General features: G+C 35.2%; 2 protein-coding genes across 2 annotated transcripts in view; both read left to right on the top strand.

Annotated features, from left to right (window-relative positions):
• Positions 1-439: 439 nt before the first annotated feature.
• Positions 440-23,570, top strand: part of LOC105230684 (titin) — a gene marked incomplete at its 3' end in the record, with an annotated part of 44,866 nt that continues 21,735 nt past the window's right edge. Inside the window, 2 exon segments of the mRNA XM_049452769.1 lie at positions 440-674; positions 7,490-8,033. Of these exon segments, the coding sequence (XP_049308726.1) occupies positions 446-674; positions 7,490-8,033 (773 nt within the window).
• On the top strand, positions 14,881-23,477 carry LOC105230683 (uncharacterized). The gene has a single exon (XM_011211625.4). The coding sequence runs from the start codon at positions 22,597-22,599 to the stop codon at positions 22,951-22,953; it is 357 nt and encodes a 118-aa protein (XP_011209927.2). The 5' UTR covers positions 14,881-22,596; the 3' UTR covers positions 22,954-23,477.

Below are 23,570 nucleotides of genomic sequence, written 5' to 3'. Positions count from 1 at the left end.
TAGGTGCGAGGCTGTAATAGTCAATAAAGGATACACAGTAAAGTATTCAAACAATACCAAAATGTTATTTAGAATAAATGAGCTAATTAATGAGTTATGTTGATTTTTTTAAATATTTTAATATTAAAAAAGTAACAAAAGAATTTCTAAATAATGTAAAAATAAATAATTTATCACTTCTAAAACATACAGGTCATCTGCACTGCTATTTGAATGAATACAGCTGTATACATATACGAGTACATGACGGTTTCGTTTGACCTTAGGTACCGTTAGGAGAAGAAAACTATTATACTCTATTGCAACATGTTGCGAGATTATGAAAATGAAATGTAGATACTTTTCGACGTTGCGGCAACACTGTTTTTTTACAGTTGTATATACCTAAAGGCGTAACTAACAGAAAAGGGAAGTAAAGATAAATAAGTAGAAACGATAACAGTATATGAAAATAATGGGTATAGCATGCTATGGCTACGAAGTTAGCAGTGACGACAAATACGTCCAAAGCAGATGCGGCAAAAATACTAACGACAACATTACAATAGCAACAACGGATCTATTTACATTACCAGTTGCTTTTTCACCAGCAATAGCGATTGCGCGTCGCCGGTATGTCATTTGCAGTACCTCCATTACTCCAAAAGTTCCCGTCCTCATTGCCGCGCTTTATGGTTAGTATGCCACTACCAGTCTGTTGGTTAAGTCAGACAAGCTCGTGTGATCGTTTAGTGTTCGTACGGTTTTGAATATTGAAAAACTTGTTTGGGATGTAATTTTCGGCTACGGACACGTATAATATCATTGTGATTCTCTGGCATTTTCTCATTGTTGTGCTTGCTTTAGGTATTTCATATAAATACTCATAGTAACTTTATACATGAAAATGAAAAAAAAACTAAGTATGTACTGCGGTCAAATGTAAAGAATGACTATAGCACGTAATGAAATTCAGAGAACAAACTAATAAAAACATACATATGTTACAATGTACATATTTATGTTAGTACATTCCTCGCATTACAATACTGTCGCAAACTCTTATATGTAAATTTGTGGGAATAAAAAAGGTGAGCATGAATGTACATACACACATACTGAGTAGATATGTATGTATGTATATAAGCAATAGGAATGGTTTACATCAATTCAATGATGGGAGGAATATAATGCTGCACACTATATTTTGCATAAGTGATCAACATGACTTGAGCCTACAAGTATTTAGCATAGAGCATCAGTTGCTTTAACATGAAAATCACTAGTAATCGTTTAATATACAATAATGAATATTGCTGTTTAACATCGACGAAAGTTTTTAGAAAACATTTAATTTTATTTTTAAGAAATACCCGATATGAATAAGGCCTTAAATGTGACTAAAGCTGAAACTACACAACTTGCGTAAGTGTACATAGTAATACGCTAGCTGAATTACTTCTATCCGACAAAACAACACAACAAACGATGAGGACTGTCAACGTAATCAAACTCATGCTATGGTGTTCTTTGAAGCTTATTAAGCGCAATACTACGACTAAGGTTTATTCACACACAACTTTGGCTTTGTTTCAGACGTTTGTTTTGATACTTAAATTCGATATATGCTTTTGAAAGAATTCGTTCAAATCGAGGCAAAACGAAGCAAAGCGAAGCAAAACTTTCACCATTTTACGCTTTGCCAAGAAACAGTAGCCATTTTTATTAGAGAGAAACGCGGACTGTATAGTTTTCTTTCTGACATACCCTTTGCTTTCTTCGCTTCTTTGTTAAAATATGAGTTGTCAAGCAAAGCGAGGAAAGTCGTATGTGAATTGGCCACTACGCCCACGCAAGCTATATATGTACATACATAATTTCAATAAAATAACGTATGGTAAATAACGTTCTCTTTTTCTCATTTACTTTGCCATAAACTACTGATCCTCAGGAAAACCTCAGAACCTTGAATTCACTAGTTAATTTAAGATATATGTAAATCCATTAGTGCAAATAAACTAATTGGTACCAAGAGGACGGGTGGGGTATTATGAAAACACACCAGTTTAATTTGAATTATGTGTGCACAACCATGTACCTGTACATACATATGTATATATTGCATGTTAGGATATAAGCTATATATGTATTTTGTAGTGTAAAAGTCTTTTCGTATTTCTAATCAAACTTACTTTTTTTTATTTTTAATAATAAATAAATAAGCAAATATGTACCATTTTCATTTAATTTTTATATATTATATTATATTGCGAATTTCTTCATTATTTTCACTCATTTTTGAACAGCTGTAACTTTTTTTAACTTCCCCGAATTTATTTTTTTGGTAAAATGAAGCTTAAAATCTCACCTTTCCAACACTATATGGTATGACAAAATGTGAGCAGCCCTGGAGATATATGTACATATGTACGACTGCAATGACATCTATTGACAATATACGAAAATACTTTTTCGACTACCCAACGTACATTGTACATATGTATATACATGTATGTATATAAAAAGAAAGTATTTTAGGTGGATCCGATGGTTCTTACTTTTTGACCGCATACATATGTATTTATATGTTGTATTATTGGAATGGCTTGTTTCATAGAATTTCAGTAAAATTAAATAAAATTTCAATTCTACTCAATTTCAATCCTGGCCGATCCAACACCGGGTTGTACTCTTTTCGCGAAGAACTCCTTTTTGATATATGTATATACATTTGATTTTAGGTAAGGTGGTATGGATACGTACATAAGTATGTATGTATAAGACAATCTTGGAAACTTGACAATTGTTATAAAATATCATATGTATGTACATATATACATATGTACATGTATAGTATACTAACATGATATACTTATATATCATGTTCATACTAATGGAGTTCCAATACGATGTAAAAATATTGAAACGAACAAATGGATATCGGTGTTTTCATCATATGGTAACTAAGGAAAGATAATAGTGGATTGAATGCATTCATGGTACCAAATTACCCAAATGCAACAATCTTACATAAATTTATTAAATATTAGAGGTATTGTCAATACACTTATTAAGTTAAATAAAACTGAAATAAGAAATCTATAAATTCGGTACATGGAGTTCAATATCCATTGTACAATATTTTTGAACGCTCCCATCCGAAAAGTGCATAACGATATGTTCGATCTCATTCTGTGACTCTCTGTGTCAAATTTGAGTTTCATTACAGTTTAAGTGAATTTCAATAAAAATTATTTCGTGGGGCGATAGTCACCCTATCCCGCTCATTTAAGATAGCGAGCTTCCTAATTATAATTCTGTTCTTTTTTTACACGAGTAATCGGATGTACAGATAAACTGACGAAAGAGCAGACGTACATCGCGAAATCAATTTAAGCCGTTTTCTGAATGTCTGGTTAACAGCCATCTGTCAGTTAACTTCTGGTTACAAAAAGAAACAAGAAAGTGGTGCATTGTTGACATAAAAATTACCAGAAGGGTATCGACGAAACCATGACAGTTAAAATAGTTAAAACATCACATTAATTTATACATTTTACAGTTAGTTGTCATGTATCAAAAGAAAACAACATTTAACAAACTTAACATCAATAAAAACAATGTACCTTTGAAATAAGCGCTTCATTTAAAGCGCTTCAATTTAATTTGGCAGAAAATATGAAATTTGCACATCTTTTGTGAACGTGTTGGAACTGTCGGAAGAACAAGTATCCCCCAAAGATTCTTTCAAAACTGAATATGAATATTGTTATGTACATATGTATATGTATATACAGTGAGCCACCAAAGTGTTAATTAAAATTAAATTTTTATATTCTTGCAACATGTTGCTACAGAGTACAAGTATAGTAGTTTTTTATACTCTCGCAACAAAGTTGCTAAAGAGAGTATTATAGTTTTGTTCACATAACGGTTGTTTGTAAGTCCTAAAACTAAAAGAGTTAGATATAGGGTTATATATACCAAAGTGATCAGGATGACGAGTAGAGTTGAAATCCGGATGTCTGTCTGTCCGTCCGTCCGTCTGTCCGTCCGTCCGTGCAAGCTGTAACTTGAGTAAAAATTGAGATATCGTAATGAAACTTGGTACACGTATTTCTTGGCTCCATAAGAAGGTTAAGTTCGAAGATGGGCAAAATCGGCCCACTGCCACGCCCACAAAATGGCGGAAACCGAAAACCTATAAAGTGTCATAACTAAGCCATAAATAAAGATATTAAAGTGAAATTTGGCACAAAGGATCGCATTAGGGAGGGGCATATTTGGACGTAATTTTTTTGGAAAAGTGGGCGTGGCCCCGCCCCCTACTAAGTTTTTTGTATATATCTCGGAAACTACTATAGCTATGTCAACCAAACTCTACAGAATCGTTTTCTTTAAGCATTTCCATATACAATTCAAAAATGGAAGAAATCGGATAATAACCACGCCCACCTCTCATACAAAGGTTATGTTGAAAATCACTAAAAGTGCGTTAACCGACTAACAAAAAACGTCAGAAACACAAAATTTTACGGAAGAATTGGCAGAAGGAAGCTGCATCCAGGCTTTTTTTAAAAATTGAAAATGGGTGTGGCGTCGCCCACTTATGGACCAAAAACCATATCTCAGGAACTACTCAACCGATTTCAATGAAATTCGGTACATAATATTTTCTTAGCACCCTGATAATATGTACGAAATATGGGTGCAATCGGTTCACAACCACGCCTTCTTCCAATATAACGCTATTTTGAATTCCATCTGATGTCTTCTCTGTATAATATATACATTAGGAACCAATGATGATAGCGGAATAAAACTTTACACAAATACGGTATTTGAGCTGAGGTATCACGTTTAAAAAAATATGTAAATGACGGATAATGAAATCTCGATTATCACTTCATCATGCGAGAGTATAAAATGTTCGGTGACACCCGAACTTAGCCCTTCCTTACTTGTTTCACCTTATGGTTGTATGTATCGCCTAAAACTAAAGGAGATATACATATATGGTTATATATACTTAAATGATCACAATGAGGAGACGAGTTGAAATCCGAGAGACTGTCTGTCCGTGAAAACTGTATCACAAAAAGGAGGGATACCTGCGATTTAAAAACCTTTGAAAAGTGGTATTTATCAATAAATACCAATAAGCAATATCACCTAAATTTACATAGGACAAAACTTTGCAACCCTTCTTCAATAATATGAAAATTTAAACCGGGTGATAGCCCTGTCCACTTCCCACATATTGGGTTTCTTAAAAACTACTAAAAGGGCGATAAATCAGTAAATGACTGCGTCAGAGATATTCAATTTTACACTCGAGATGGTATGAGAAGGCTTTATACGAGCTGGTATCAAATTTAGACTATGAGAAATACCTACATACATTTAGGTGTAAGTCCATATCTCGAGACCTACCCGACCGATTTCAACCAAAGTTGGTACATATGTACATTTTTTTTTGATATTCCTATGTCATCGTGTGATAACAACTACGAAAATCTGACTTCAACAACTCTTTCTTCCCATATAATACAATTTGTAATTATTTCACGTTCGGTATACAAATAAAGCACCAATTAATATAACGAGATAAAACTTTCCATAAATAATGTCTTTCAAGTGTGCCACTATATGTCCAAAAGTTTTCCAAATCTAACCAAAACTATTCAATCCCCTGGTTACCGAGTATGTGGGCCTTTGTTTACCGAAAATATGTGAAATGTGAGATATATAATTTACATTTGGAGAAAGTCCATTCCTGATAATAGTTTGTCTGAATGTCAGAAATTGGTTGAATCGGGTCTCCCATACTCCTTATATAAAGATTTTCGAACTTTCGGATAATATCATACCGGTCAATTGTGAATTATCTTAATGAAAACAGAATACGTATTTTACTAAAAGTTTTGGGCCTAATCAGGTGAAAACTTGACTTAATATCTACAAGTACATAACTTATAATCGAATTTTCAAACATTTGGCTGACTTTACTCATGTTAATTGGTGGTGGAATGTGAAGAACCTTAGTAAAATTCAGAGAACATTTAATTGTAATGTGACATGCTAATTGTATGTGATATTGGCTCAATTAGATAGGCTAATTATATAAAATAAAATAAATCGTTTAGAATCTAATGGGAGAGTATGGTCTTGGTACGACAAAAATGTCAACTTTTCTGTCTGGTACAAATTTTTCTGTCACAGTAGTATTTTATTTAGTTTCTGTTAACTTTACAAATGCATTTAATTAATTGAATACCAGACAAAAATTTAAAGTCGTGGCAATGGGCTGATTACGTCCATCTACGAACTCGTACGTTTTTTACGTTTTTACCTATTCCAACTTTCATCGACATATCTCAATTTTTATTCATATATAGATTGCACGGATTTCAACTCGTCTCATCATCCTGATCAGTTATTATTGTTTATTATTGTAGCAACGTGTTGCCAGAGTATAAAAATAATCTATCTATTTATAAATAATTGTATTCTACTGTAATTTTGAGTTTATTTAAGAATATTTCAGATATATTCAAGTTTATTTTTTAATTAGTACAAAATATGGGGACTGACAACCCTGCGTTTGAGAGAGCTGACTCGTTTCTACCGAAAAAATCCAATTTACGGATGCTAGAAGCGGTGGTGAGTTTTCTTTTACATTGAAACAGCAACATTGCTCAAATGAGAATACTTGTAGTAACAACTACGTTGCCACTACAGAAGGACGGTACTTTATCCATATACATACTTGTACATACTTGACTTTTCCTCGCACATTTAAACCTGTTATCAAAACCTTTTAGAGTAAATTATTATTTTGCGGGCGTACATTTTTGATATTACGCATAGTAAGCGATTACGTTAAGTATTTATAAGATCTTCTTGTTTACTAACGTACTTTTGACCAAGTTTTCCCTTATCACGGAGAGATGTAGAAGTTAAATATAAATAATAAGTACAGTCATATGTATGTATGTACTTACATATATACTGGATGCTACAAAAGCAAGTAAACGAAACAAGTAAGAGACAAATTCAGTGAAGAATGAAAAAAAACAGACAATTTGTATAGATTCAATTGAATATAGTATGTGTACAAAAGTGTGTACAATATATTCATTGGTATGAGAGCGTAAGATAATTGTGTGAAGGTATTTAATTGAGACAGACCAAAGATGTCTTGGCATAGTGGCGCAACTAATTACATGGGTCACTCGCATCTGAAATTTCCGTATAATGAAATTATGTGAAAAAGTGAAGACTTCCAATTCCAATTAATTTACTATTGATTATGACTAAGGAAAGTGAAACGATATTTATATCTTCCAATCAAGTATTAAACTATTCGCAATTTGTGAGACAAAGCACTACGGGATAATGCCTATCATTATGAATAAATGTGGGTACATATGGCACAATTTTGTTAGAAAGTGAAAATAAGGAATGTCTGCATTAGCGAGATTTATAGTTGGTGTCACATCTTCAATAGCTCCAAGAGACAAAGTCTCTACCATTTCATCACAGCGGGGATTTAGTAACAGCAACATCACTGTCAACACCTCCAACTGTTATCCTACTAGTGCAGATACAGCTTGTAACACAGAGCTCAACGGTCAAATCCGTAGCCGTAGAAGTTCAAAACTGAAAATCGATACGGAAAGAGGAAAAATATCATGCAGTCCAGCTTTACTTGAATACAGCTTCGATAGCGGCATAGGTATGGGCTCCAGCAGCTTTACTGGTAATGTTTCAGTAGTGGATGAAAAATTAACCTCTAAAACAGAAAATATTAAAACACTTAAGAGTGGCACTGATATTATCGGTACAGATATTGATAGCGTGAGTGGCAATGATGCCGTTGACTTTAATGGTAAACTTGCCACTTTCGTTAGCATCGACAATGGCATCAGCAAATACTCTAAAGAAGAAATAAGTTGGAAATTGAGATACGAGCGGCTGCAACAGTGTCGTCTCATCCTATTCGCGTTAGATCGGCAGCAAACCCAATACCGACAGTTGCGCGAACGTCTCAGGTGAGTTATAGTTACCTCTTAATTACAATCATTACATTTAAAGATCAATATATTTCTGACACCTATATTTCAAGTATGCAACTATTAAATAAATTATAATCAGTTTAAAAACCATGTACATAATCCTACTGTGTGCAATTTAAGATAATATCGTATACATAACGGGTGATTTTTTTGAGGTTAGGATTTTCATGCATTAGTATTTGACAGATCACGTGGGATTTCAGACATGGTGTCAAAGAGAAAGATGCTCAGTATGCTTTGACATTTCATCATGAATAGACTTACTAACGAGCAACGCTTGCAAATCATTGAATTTTATTACCAAAATCAGTGGCAGAAAATCCGCTTTTTTATCGACAAATTTTGTTCAGCGATGAGGCTCATTTCTGGTTGAATGGCTACGTAAATAAGCAAAATTGCCGCATTTGGGGTGAAGAGCAACCAGAAGCCGTTCAAGAACTGCCCATGCATCCCGAAAAATGCACTGTTTGGTGTGGTTTGTACGCTGGTGGAATCATTGGACCGTATTTTTTCAAAGATGCTGTTGGACGCAACGTTACGGTGAATGGCGATCGCTATCGTTCGATGCTAACAAACTTTTTGTTGCCAAAAATGGAAGAACTGAACTTGGTTGACATGTGGTTTCAACAAGATGGCGCTACATGCCACACAGCTCGCGATTCTATGGCCATTTTGAGGGAAAACTTCGGACAACAATTCATCTCAAGAAATGGACCCGTAAGTTGGCCACCAAGATCATGCGATTTAACGCCTTTAGACTATTTTTTGTGGGGCTACGTCAAGTCTAAAGTCTACAGAAATAAGCCAGCAACTATTCCAGCTTTGGAAGACAACATTTCCGAAGAAATTCGGGCTATTCCGGCCGAAATGCTCGAAAAAGTTGCCCAAAATTGGACTTTCCGAATGGACCACCTAAGACGCAGCCGCGGTCAACATTTAAATGAAATTATCTTCAAAAAGTAAATGTCATGAACCAATCTAACGTTTCAAATAAAGAACCGATGAGATTTTGCAAATTTTATGCGTTTTTTTTAAAAAAAAAGTTATCAAGCTCTTAAAAAATCACCCTTTACATATATGTATCTATACCTACATAAATTGCAAAAATGTTACTTGAGATACTAATATGGTAAGCGTTAAAATGCCTCTTTAAGGTTTTGCTTATCGATTTTTTGTCTAGCTATGCAATAGTAAGATGTGATGGATGACATTTTTGTGTGGCTTTATTCCATTTCATTATTTTAAAATACATATGTACATATGTATTCACAGCAGTAAATTATTTCGGAACCACTTTTTGTCTCTTTTGAACTTGCCTGGTCTATATGCTTAGATTTTCTTGAAGACTTAGAATTTCCCTTAACAGTGCAGGTTAGTGTATTAGGATATGATGAAAATGCTTTAAATAAGTCTTCGATAATGCCTACACTCCATAAGAACGAAAATCTTTTGAAGTTCGGGACTGTTGAATATCAAAATCTAAACAATACAATTCATTCAAAGTAGCAGATTGTCATTATAATATGTAAATTAAACATAATGTAGTAATATGTGTGAGACAAACGTTTCTCAAATGAGCAAGCGACTGTTTTTCAAATCACGCGACTACACTTTCAGTTTACACTTATTAATAATATATGTATATGTATGTAGGCTTTAGTTTACCTTTACTTTTCCAACAATTCAATGTAAATGTATTTTGAATAGTAAAAGTTCAAAGGGTTGAAAAGTCAGATCGACAATTTAAAACAGTTCGGTTTTTGCAGTTCAACGAAAACGTGAACTATTTATTACGTTAAAAAAATATGTTGTATAATCTATATATACTCCTTTTTTATTAAAAGAGTGTCATTATTGAAAAAATATAAAACAGAAGAAAAGCATACCTATAGATTATAATGTAATTTCATTCTTGTAAAGAAGAAAATAAGTATGTAATTCATTACCTATAATATAAAAGATGTCGTTTTAATTGTTAACAAATTTACTTCTCAATAAGAAGCATTTAAAGTATTTTGAAACAAAATTAACTCGCCGCTAAAGCCAACACGGTATTAATAAACCTTTAACTTCATTGCTACAATTGAGAGCTTTCTACAGGTAATCTTAATTGAAATAAAAGCTTTCCTTATCTTACTCAGTCATTTGACTTTTTGTGGAACTTTTATTCTTATCTACAGAATTTGTTCATATATCAACTTTATGAGGATCTATATATGTATGTTTAAAAACTAATTGTTTATCAAATAACTGCACGTATACGTATTATGTGGAAATGCAATCGGCTTCTGGGCATTCGCATTAATGAAGTTGTGTTCGTGTTTGTGTGACGCTCTTTCCGCAATTTATTAGTAGTGAACAAAAAATCTAATAGAGATAATCCAAATAAGAATAAGAAATTAATAAACATGAAAGTTTAAAGAAAAGCTTCTAAATTCAGTGCTTAGTGATAAACGAGACACGGCTTGCTGGACTAGTTGTGAATCACGATAAGTACGGTGAACAACTCCGCGATATATTTTTGGTTTTATTTTAAACTTACGTAAATAACATATTCGCGGTAAGAAAGTCTATGCTCGATTTCAATTAGCCTCTTTAAAGCTATAGTGCGTTTCAAAATTTGTGTTAACGTAATAAGCCAATATTATTTCGAAAGAATATACATACTACATCCATACATATGCATATGTACCTATATACAATTCTACATATACACACATAAATAAATTGGGATAAGCGTATATGTGCGCTCAAATACATACATATGTACATATATTCTCGACGGTAAAATCAGCACGTTTAATTTATTTTTCAACATGCGTAGTTATGTAATATAATTTTAATTAAATACTCTACTCTGGCCATTAATCAACAAATGTTTATAAAGTGTCTTCAAACATTGCATATTTAACTATTGTGTGGGAAAAATTGGTAATAATATACAAACATACATTCATATGGTACATACATATATACATACATAGATACATAGACCTTTTCATGCATATGTACATAATTACCTAAAAAGTAATGCAAACGACGATAGAAACTATTTCAAAATTATGCAATTACGCTAATATTACATTTTCTAAACTCCTCGCCGTAATCAGTCAATTAAACATAAAACGTTAAGCTTATAATATGACGTATGTCTACAAAGTAATATTTGAAGAAGAAATAACTAATCCATAATGTGGTTTATAACCATCATACGAGTAACTCAAAAAACACGATTTTTAAGTTGAGTATGCAGAAATGTGCACAATGTCATTGTCCATTTTGCGTATAAGTACATTTCGTCACCTGAAATGCAAAATAACGTATCATCAAAAAATTCGAAATTGAGTGTCTTATTGATTACGCTTCACTACATCAAATTATATACGTAATATTAAATATGTTCAACATTTTTAGGATCTGCGCTCAGATATAAACCAGTTTTAACCACTATTAAATTTTTTTTACTCATGTTCCATTTTATTTCGGGTTTCATTCATGCCACTGTGAATTTCCGAAAATGTTGTTACGTTATTTCGCATTTCAGGTGACGATATGATGCGTAGAAAAATAAACAGACGAGATACTTAAGAATGCGACGTATTCCTCTTCGTATGTCATATCATTTTTGAACCACAACAAACATACATCTCAGTTGTGCCAGGATGAAGTTTGGAGATATTTTGTGTGTAAATTTTCATGACCTTTTCTCTGCAAAAATGTATTTTTCACAAATAACGTCATAAATCAAAGTAGAAGACGTTTTTGCCAAAACAAAAGTTTTTTACGCCCTTTTTAGTCCACTTCTGATATATTTTATTTAATATATTACATATTATTATTCAATAAACTTATTGTGTTTTTCTATTTTTGCTAAATGAGAGATAATTGAAAACTTTAAATCAATCACCTTACAAAATCAACCTGTTTGAGTTATGACACTGTTCATGTAAATGAGCGATATGTTCGAGACGGGTGGCCAACAAAACATAATAAAAATCGATAAACGAATGTTTGTAGCCCGCGAAATTTGAAAATTCACTTATTTTTCGAACAGACCTCGTACAATAGTTTATTTACTTTTACAGCGCTGTCATTTAGTTAAAATATTTCACGTACTCACATTCAACTGGCGTATACATATGTATGTACATATGTTACCGTACAAAATATATCCATTATTTAAAAGCAGCAAATGAGATAGACCAATAAACTGGAACAGTTTTGTTTACACACGATACACGGAGTAAATAAAAAAAAACAACAGTTAAAATATTTGCATAAATCATTCAAACAGCTTAGCGTTTTTCCATTATGACTAAATTTTAGTATTATGAGATTATGAACCCGAATGTAAAAAGTTATTGAAAACCATACATTTTAGGCAATGATTATGTTTATTACCACTCCCTAATTTTTAATCTACTAAAGCTGCTTCTAAAATGCAGATGCACTCTACTAAGAAAGAGCGCGGCACACGTTATGTTGCTTAGTTCAGTTGCAGTGTGGGGACGCTTACAGCGGTCTTACCAACTTACCTACTATTTTATCGCACACATAGAAAACGTTACATGTTCCCGTTTTAAGTATTTTTGGATAATCATATTTTTTTAAAACAAATTGTTTGGTAGATGTGCTAAATAGGTTATAGATAAAGCACAAAAATCTTTTTGCGGTAGTGCTACCATTTTTGTAAAGGTCAAATTACAAAATATTTATAAATCAGAAATTTAAAAAAAATCTATATATTACGTAAAACGGCTAAAAGAAAAGTGCTGCACAATTGACTACATCAAAAATATCAGCTGTATATAATATATGTATGTACATATGTAAATGTGAAAGTATGTATGTTTATAGTATGTAACTTCTCTCACTCTCTCTGTGTGTTAACATACGAATCCGAATAGTTTATATAATCTGCCATCAAATGCAAGTCGCGGAAATTTCACCACACAACAAATGCAACAACCTGTTAGCAGGCATCAGCGCAGTTATCGGAGTCATTGGCGGGGTTTATTTACTAACGTCGGGCGCCAAGACGATAATTGAGTAAGTATAGATATATAATACATATGTACATATATGTATATCACAAAAAATTTTAACCGCTCAAATGAGTTTTTCCTTTTCACTATCGTTCATCTTGAAAATGTCCGTTATTCCTATTCAAAAAAAATCTATTTTTGAATGCATTAGGTTTTCATTTAAAAATTAAGTGAAAATGCCATTAATTATCCATTACTCATGTATTATTGTCCTAAATTCTTTGTGTATCGAGATTTTGGAAATGTGCAAATCACTTTCAATGGAAGTTAGAAAATACATATCAATTGTGAAATCTTACTGATTATAAAATAACATTGTGGAGAAGAAAACGTATCCATTTAATTTCATATAAATATCACTAAAAATATTGACAGTCATACATATAATGTCAAACGGAAAGTCGAAAGTCACTACACTGGATATGTTGAGGCTAATCGTAGATGATTTCATGTTTCGCTTTTGATATTAACTAAAGTAAACTCCAGAAGATATTTCCGTGCAATTCACTGCGTCTTTCCCGGAAAAGTTAGTGTACAGTTACAATTATCAACGATTCAAAACAAGTAAGGAAAGGCTAAGTTCGCAACCGAACATTTTATACTCTTGCAACTTGCACGAATAAAAACAGAAAAATACTTTAAAGAACAAAACCTCAACCTTCGATCCTCTGAAAGAAACGAAAATTAGTTGGTAAAATTTTAGTTTGAATAAAAAAACAAAAACATATGTAAAATGTATGGGAACCAAAAAAAAAAAAAAAATAGCGATCCCTTAGAATTAAGCTACAGCGCCTGGCTTGAGGGAGGATTTTTTGTTTGTCAAACACTAACATTTGAGGGGGTAAGAGTTAAAAAAAAAAATTAAAAAAACCTAATATGTGTGTATGCTGTTAATATTTAATAAATAAAATCACAGTCATTTCAGGAATATTAAATAAGTATAACACACACAAGTTTGTACGACGCAAGCAAGTTTATAAATTTCATTTGGAGAACTTCCTTCTATTGCGTGATTTCCGTGTCCACATTTCCATTTTTTCGAGTAATTTGCCGAACCGATTTCTTCCTCTTCCCGCAACGAATTCCGGCTCCAGCCGACAATGTACCATACATTTTTTAGCTGTTACTAAATTTTTCGATGAAATATAAAATAAACAGAAATACAGGGTAGGCCATTTAAAGTTGACCCATCTGGCAACGCTGTAACTTTTAACAGCGCTGACAAATCGGCTAATGTCATACCGCGTTAGAAGCGTCATTCGAAGACAATTTATACCATGGAACAGTACACTCCAAAAGAACGCGCTGAAATTGTTCAGCTTTATATTCAAAATAACTTTTCAATTGTGTTAACTCAACGTGCGTTTCGCAAAAAAAATAAAGTGAAAAGTGCTCCAGTTAAGAACACAATTAAGTCTTTATACGCAAAATTTGTGAACACCGGTAATCTCAGTAATGCCAGTCATGCATCCAGACAACGCACAAGACGTTCTGATGAAAATATCGAAGCTGTACGAGCCAGTATTGAGGAGACTCCATCGACATCGAGTTATCGCCGCTCTCAGGAATTAGACATCTCTCGCACCACTTTTGTGATACCCATTATTCGCGAAAATGACATGGATAACTTCTGGTTTCAACAGGACGGGGCTACATGCCATACAGCTCGACCAACAATCAATTTATTGCGACCATTTTTCCCCGGGCGATTGATATCGAAAAATGGTGATGTTGACTGGCCACCGAGATCACCAGATTTGACGCCACCAGACTTTTATTTGTGGGGTTATTTGAAATCCAAGGTATACGCTAATAAGCCAAAGACCTTAGCTCAACTGAAAGCCAACATTCGACGTGAAACAGCCGCCATATCATCCGAAACATTGGCCAAAGTCATGGAAAATGTCGAAAAAAGAGTGCATTTAGCTGTCAAAGCTAAAGGTGCCCATTTACGCGATCTAATTTTTAAATATTAGCTGAAACAAATCCACTTGGACCAAAATAAATTATTTTTGAAATGAACAAAAAACATTGTTTTCTTTTGTTCTTTTTTTTTAGAAACAAATGGGTCAACTTTAAATGGTCAACTTAAAATGTATTTTTGGATATATGAATGTACATACATATGTATATTATAAAATAAACATAAAATATTTTTTTGTAAATAACTATTTCGCCTTTTCATTTTCCATATCAGTGGAGCAATCACAAAATTTATGTTTCCAATTTATTTCACTTCGCGCGCAACAATTGCCAAATTTTTAACTGTACTTTTGCCAAAGTTGCCACAAATTTCACATGGAACGTGATACTTTAACAAATCGTGCAACACATCTGTTGGGATTGATTGTAGTTGAATGCTGGTTTATATATCTTTTCAAGCATTTGAACCATTGGTTCCTTTAGCTTCAACATCATTATTAGAATAATTTTATCCGTGCCCGCTGCAAGAAGCTGTTTATAGCGTATAGCCGCTGTATTTGCTAGTCGTTGAAGTTGTACCTCCGCTGAAATTTGCTGAGAACCAAGTGAAGTGCGTTTCATGAGTTCTTCTAGGGATTCCCCTGCAGAGCATGAGGCTGAGATGCTTAGCCGTTTTTAAATAGGATATATTGATATGTTCAATGGACAATACCTTACCTAATCTGGTGAACTCTTTGCAGCTTTCTGTCGATGGTCAGAAAGACTGTCATGAGTCTGCTTTTGCTTTCTTGACTGTTTTTTTGTATTACTTCAAGATTTTTTTGAAAGGTTGCCAAATTTTGGTCCCAAAACTATCATTAAACTTCTATTTACAGGTTCTTGAGGTCAACGCTCCACCAAGGATCACCAGGCTTCTTCTTCTTAATTGGCGTAGACACCGCTTACACGATTATATCTGAGTTAACGACAGCGCGCCAGTCGTTTCTTCTTTTCGCTACGTGGCGCCAATTGGATATTCCAAGCGTAGCCAGGTCCTTCTCCACCTGGTCCTTCCAACGGAGTGGAGGTCTTCCTCTTCCTCTGCTTCCCCGGCGGGTACAACGTCGAATACTTTCAGAGCTGGAGTGTTTTCGTCCATTCGGACAACATGACCGAGCCAGCGTAGCCGTTGTCTTTTAATTCGCTGAACTATGTCAATGTCGTCATGTATCTCATACAGCTCATCGTTCCATCGAATGCAATATTCGCCGTGACCAACGCGCAAAGGACTATAAATCTTTCGCAGAACTTTTCTCTCGAAAACTCGCAACGTCGACTCACCAGTTGTTGTCATCGTCCAAGCCCCTGCACCATATAGCAGGACGGGAATTATGAGTGACTTATAGAGTTTGGTTTTTGTTTGTCGAGAGAGGACTTTGCTTCTCAATTGCCTATTCAGTCCGAAGTAGCACCTGTTGGCAAGAGTTATCCTACGTTGGATTTCCAGGCTGACATTATTGGTGGTGTTTACGCTGGTTCCAAGATAGACGAAATTATCTACAACTTCAAAGTTATGACTGTCAACAGTGACGTGAGTGCCAAGTCGCGAGTGCGACGACTGTTTGTTTGATGACCGGAGATATTTCGTCTTGCCCTCGTTCACTGCCAGACCCATTTGTTTTGCTTCCTTGTCCAGTCTGGAGAAAGCAGAACTAACTAACGGCGCGGGTGTTGAAGCCGATGATATCAATATCAAGCTCAACGTCAGCTTACACAGCCGTATTAGTTTTGCGGGGGTACCAAATTCAGACATCGTGGCATAAAGGCAGCTTCTTTTCGTGCTGTCGAAAGCAGCTTTGAAATCGACGAAGAGGTGGTGTGTGTCGATTCTCCTTTCACGGGTCTTTTCCAAGATTTGGCGCATGGTGAATATCTGGTCGGTAGTTGATTTGCCAGGTCTAAAGCCACACTGATAAGGTCCAATCAGTTTGTTGACGGCGGGCTTTAATCTTTCACACAATACGCTTGATAGAACCTTATATACGATGTTGAGGAGGCTAATCCCACGGTAGTTGGCGCAGATTGTGGGGTCTCCTTTTTTATAGACTGGGCATAGTACACTTAAATTCCTATCGTTGGGCATGCTTTCGGCCAACCATATTTCACAAAGACGCTGATGCATGCTCATTATCAGTTCTTCGCCGCCGTGTTTGAATAGCTCGACCGGCAATCCATCGGTCCCCGCCGCTTTGTTGTTCTTCAGGCGGGTAATTGCTATTCGAACTTTTTCATGGTCGGGCAATGAAACGTCTGCTCCATCGTCATCGATTGGGGAATCGGGTTCGCCTTCTCCTGATGTTGTGCGTTCACTGTCACTGCCACCGTATGTTCCGGTCTTGAAACGTTCTGTAAGCCGCCGTATTTTTTCGTAGAATTTTCGAGCATTACCCCTGTCGGCCAGCTTATCAAGCTCTTCGTACTCACGCAATTTGGGCTCTTTCTTTTTCTGTCTGCAAATGCGTCTCGCTTCCCTCATCAACTCTCGGTATCTATCCCATCCCGCACGTGTTGTGGTCGATCGTAACGTTGCGAGGTAGGCAGCCTGTTTTCTTTCCGCTGCGACGCGGCACTCCTCATCGTACCAGCTGTTCTCTTGCACTTTCCGAAATCCAATGGTTTCGGTTGCAGCTGTACGTAAGGAGTTTGAAATGCCGTCCCACAGTTCCCTTATGCCGAGTTGTTGACGAGTGCTCCCTGAGAGCAGAAGTGCAAGCCGAGTAGAAAATCATTCGGCTGTCTGTTGTGATTGCAGCTTCTCGACGTCGAACCTTCCTTGTGCTTGTTGGCGTGCGTTTTTTGCTGCACAGAGACGGGTGGGAATGTTTCCTCATGGATGCTGAACTTACCGACCGTAGTGCCAAAGATACCTTCTTTATCCACCCTGGCGTTAAAGTCGCCAAGCACGATTTTGACATCGTGGCGGGGGCACCTCTCATAAGTGCGCTCCAAGCACTCATAAAAGGTATCTTTGGTCACATCGTCCTTCTCTTCCGTCTTGGCGTGGGCGGAAATCAGAGATATGATACCTCGCTTTGATGCGGATTGTGGCTAGACGTTCATTCACCGGAGTAAATGATAGTACTCGGCGACGGAGTCTCTCTCCCACCACGAATCCCACACCAAACATGCGCTCCTTTATATGGCCATTGTAGTAAATGCCACAAGGACCTACTCGTCTCTGTCCTTGTCCCGTCCATCACATTTCTTGTACAGCGATGATGTCAGCCTTTATTTTCACGAGAACATCAACCAGCTGGGCAGCGGCACCTTCCCAATTAAGGGACCGGACATTCCAGGTGCATGCCCTCAATTCGTATTCGAAATAAGGAATTTCGTTTTTCATGGTCGTCATCAAAAGGGGGGTCTCTCATCCCAGGGTGGTTATAACTATTCACCGGGGATGTTTTTTTTACGTGGCGGGACCCAAACCCAGCGCAGAACCCAATGTAGGGGATATTTCGCCATCTCACTTTAGCTCGCCTTCAAATGGATGTCCTTAGGCTACCCAGAGGATACTTGGTCAAAGACCGGAAGTCGTGAGCTGCTTGAGTCATATGTAAAAGAATTGTTTCTGGCCACTCCCAAGTGAATGGCGATCATGTGAACTTCTACACATGACTCCATTCTCCGCACCACCATGCTTCCTCTTTTGAAAACCGTTGGAGGTGTCGATTGGTTGAAAGATGTAGTTAGCCTCTAACTTTTCCTTCTCTTCATCTAATTCTTAATCATTTATAATTTTCTTCTTATTCTAGGGAACCCGTCCACGCTTTACTGTGGCTGATACATAGATAATACTACTACTACCATCTGTTATATACTTACATATGATTTCTATTAGTCAGATTAGAACTATTAGTTAATGAGATATAGCATTTTTGTGAAGCAACTTGTGTTAGATTACAAAAAAATGGATCATAAAGCAATTCGTGTGTTAATAAAGCATTGCTTTTTGAGGGTAAACATATACATATATACAACATATACCATTGCGGAGTTTTCTGTAGACATTTTCAATGTGTACAATATTTAGTACATTAATTTGCAAAATCTCGTACACTATTTCTCCACTATTTAATGGATCGGTCAATCACTCTATCTTCCTCTTCAATCACCGCATCAAAATCCCTTGGGTAGTTTTAAAGATTTAAGCGTACAAAGGGACTTAGGAAGAAAAAAAACGATTATATTTTATACTATGTAGTGATTTTCTTTTTTCTTACCTTTTTTCTAACTTTGTCTAGTACTCACTTTTCATTATTTGACTTAGGGATTTCTTTCTTTTCTTGTGCTGAAGGAGTACACTGGTGGGTATTCATGGCTGCTTTTGACGTGGACTCCGTCAGTAGTCCTGGTTTCCAAAGTAATTTTCCCTGTCAAATCGTTGGTTGTCAAGATATTAGTAGTTGTTATTCTGTGTATGCCTTTATTTGTTGCGTTTATTATTTTCCGCCATTCTGCAATATCAGTGTTGATTGAGAAAACCGACAATTCGTCTATGTATGTCGTTCATTAATATTTGGGTAAGGGAAAGATCCATGCACGCGGTGTCACAAACCAAACACGACTTGGTTATTCCAAATAGAGGAAACCGATTCCAAGACGCAACAGTCAGTAAGGCTATTGAATAATTTTTAATGAACTACCTTGAAAATAAAAGAACTATTACGTACCAGTATATAGCATTATTTGAAGTGCTGCTTCAACGAGATAATGTATAGTATCCCAGAACCAATGAAAATGATTGTAACATGAATTGAAGATCGGAATAACTCCGCGTCTATAGGTTTCTCCAAATCTTCTCCTCCGACTTCAAGAAAATGCTCCCTAAAAAGAAATTTAGCGACAATGAGAAGCTAATCGCTTAAACTAAGACCTATTTTGAAAGAAAGGCAAATTATAATTTTGTGTTGTTTTAAAAAGATTCAGTCCTAACATTAAAAACAATTATTATGTCACTATTTTCCACATAATAATTGAAAGAAAAAAATATATAGAGCATACTATATGTCCCTTTTTGTACAGTCAGAACAACAATAAAATTGTTATAGTATATAAGGGCTGGTAAAAATGAATCAATTACTTTTCTCAAAATGAGGGAACGAGGGTTCGTCAAATCCTTACTTCTTCATTTTTAATTAATTGTGAACTAACCACACACAATATTTTCCAACCAATATTCGTAGAAATATGTACACATACATATATATAAGGGCTAAGTTCGGGTGCGGCCGAACATTTTATACTCTTGCAACTTGGATAAATTAATGCCAGGGAAATACCTCAAAGCGTAAAATTTCAACCACGGAATCCAAGCAATTTTATATATACATACATATACTGTATATAACTCATAAACTGACCGACATATTCGACGTAAGGTTTGTTAGAAAAACGAAAATCATTATATTTAGCATATGCGAGTAGGGGTAGTATCGACCCTATTTTATCTATTTTTGCTTATCCCGCATACCACTAATATGCCATATACTCAAATAATGTTCCTTGGATGTCATTAGGTTCCTTACATACAATCATATGAAGCAAAGTCAGCCAGATGTTCGAAAATCCTGATATTAGTTAAATGGGGGGTGGGTCAAGTTTTCGCCCTAGTTTGAATCTATTTTAAGCACAAAAGTATATTTTTATGAGTAAAATATGGTCAGTAATTTTCGTTGAGATAACTCAAACAATGGCCGATGTATGCGGTATAAAGTCACTTAGAGGTTCGAAAATCTTCATATTAGATATATGGGGGCTCAGGGAAGTATTGACCCGATTTGATACAAAGAAATACTATTGTCAGGAAAGGATTCTAACTGAATTTCATTCGCCTATATTACAGATTGAACGATATTTTCGGTCAAAAGTCAAATAGGGTTCTCATCTCCGGTACCTAGGGGTTGAATAGTTTTGTGTTGGATTTGGACAATTTTTGGTCGTGAGCTGGCATACTTTATAAGAATTATTTTACTTCGTTTTTTAATTCCTTTTTGAATTGCGTACTGAAAAGTGAAAGAATCAAGTGGAATTTAGCTTGGTCTTATATGGGAAGAGGGCGTGGTTGTGGTGCGATTTCGTCCCTTATCCCGTTCCCAGGTTTCATAAAGCCCATTCTTACCATTTTGGAGATAAAATTTAATGTCTCTAGCGTAATTAGTTATTGATCTATTGCGTTTTTAGTGGTTTTGCACAGTACCGTTATATAGGGAGTGGCCGGGATTATCCTCCGCTTTAATCCTTTTTCACAGTGTTGGTAGAAGTTCTTATAATATTTACGCAGAGAAAATTTGGTTATTCTAGCTTTAGTAATTTAGGAGATATGTGCATAAAACTTATTAGAGGGCGGGCCTACACCCACCTTTTCAAAACCTTTTCTCACAAGTGCTCTTGCTACTGCGATCTCTTATGCCAAATTACAGTTTTATATCTAAATTTAGTGCTTAGTTATGACACTTAATAGGTTTTCAGTTAATGGCGATTTGGGGGCGTGGCCATCTACGAACTCGATTTTTTTTTGTACTAGGGAACCCCCCATACCAAGTTTCATCAAGATATCTCAATTTTACCAAGTTATAGCTTGCACGGATAGACGGATGGACAGCCACACAGTCACCCGGATTTCAACTTTTCTCGTCACCTTGATCATTTATATATAAATATATATAACCCTATATATTTACATCACGCTTAGTTTTATGTGATACGTACAACCGTTAGGTGAACAAAACTATAATACTCTGTAGCAACTGGTTGCAAGAGTATAAAAACAGTATATCAGATGTAGACGCAAATATATGCGAATAAGAGTGTATTATATTGTGTATGCGGAAATCGAATGCTGACTTAACAGGTTTAGCTGCTTTAACGTCTTGAAACGAAATAAAAAATTTTGAAGAAATGAGGAAGTAAATTTTCCAGACTTGATTTATACTTTGCTGGCGTAAGGTACAGAAATTTTGATTATACCATACAGATACTAATTGTATTTGTGCATACGGGTGAAAGTTTTTTAATACTTTTTTGTTGGTATTGTTCAATATCAGAGTAAATGAATGTTGCGAGCGCCAAATATTTATATAAAATAAATAATTTCATATAAAATAAAATAGTTGGACCAGAGATAGATAATAATCACCAAAAAATCCTACTCATTTACTTGAGAGGCAACCACCGTTGTCAACAGTCAAAGAAAGCGAGTGTGTGTCTTAAAATGACAGAGCAAACAACAAGAGGCATCGCGACAGCGCTTGTCGGTCTAATCGGTCGCTAGATACGCAGCGCAGGCAAACAAACGAAGTATGTTATTACAAACAGTTTTGTGCAAAAGCGTTAGCATTGAAGAAACACGAATCAGTTGTGTAGACAAACATAATATTGCAACAAACGTTTTTAAGAAGTCTCGAAAGAAACCAAAATTTTTAAAAAAGTAACCACAATAACTGGAATCAATTTTAGACATTCCATACTATATAAATTATAAAAGCAAAAGAAGAATAATTCCAGAGAAACCATATCACGCTTCCGGCAATATGGTACTAATAACAACGTTTAACGCCAACTGGGAAAGGCTAATAGCCGTTAACCATGTAAATTTGACCGTGCTGATGTTTCTTTTCATGGTTTGCGCATTTGAAGTGGTCTTGTGGAAGCTAACTCTTACTGACCTTAGTAGAGTCGATGTATTCGGACGCAGTGAAGCTAACGATATCAATGGGAGTGAATATGAAGAGGACATCTACTATGGAGATTTACGTAGTAATTACGAACGATGGATACGAAGACAGACACACTATCGACACCAAGTGTGGCGTCTAGAACAGGAAGAAGTAACCCAATTCCGTGTGCAACAACAGCAGCGAAGGCAGGTCGAAAGGGTCATCTGCTAAAGGTGTAAATAATATGTAGTTGTGGAAGGGGAAAGTATCAAAGTATTAAGGATTTTATACGTATACAGTGGAAACTCTATGGAACGATATTCAAGGGACCACACATTTTTTTACGTTATAAGGAGTTTTTATTATACGGGGAGAAGACGTATAACGACGACTAATATTGGAGAAAAAGTAGTGTATAATATGACATTAGAGGACATCCTCGTAGTTTTGAGTCGATTACTGCATTTAAAGTTAAGTCTATTCTTTTACAAAATAAATTTGTTACAAATAGTGTCTGTGACGTTATATAGAATATGTATACTGTATGTGGAGCAGGAAAGTTGCTGGAAAAATCTAGCAAACAGACCACAACAATTACAAACAATATTATATTAAGAAAAATTAATGTGAAAAAATATATATATGTAAAAATATGGATATTAATCATATATAAACCATAATAAGGTATTTTGAAGTGATTTAAATGTTCAGTTAGATTGTAACAAAATTAATAAAGCTGTATTATTAATTAACGAGAGGACCCGTCCACGCTTCACTGTGGCTGATACATAGATAATATTACTACTACCATCTATATGATTTCTATTAGTTGGGTTATTGCTATTAGT

Source organism: Bactrocera dorsalis, chromosome 3, assembly GCF_023373825.1.
Source record: "Bactrocera dorsalis isolate Fly_Bdor chromosome 3, ASM2337382v1, whole genome shotgun sequence".
NCBI lineage: Eukaryota > Metazoa > Arthropoda > Insecta > Diptera > Tephritidae > Bactrocera > Bactrocera dorsalis.
This window is presented reverse-complemented; position numbering and strand designations above follow the sequence as displayed.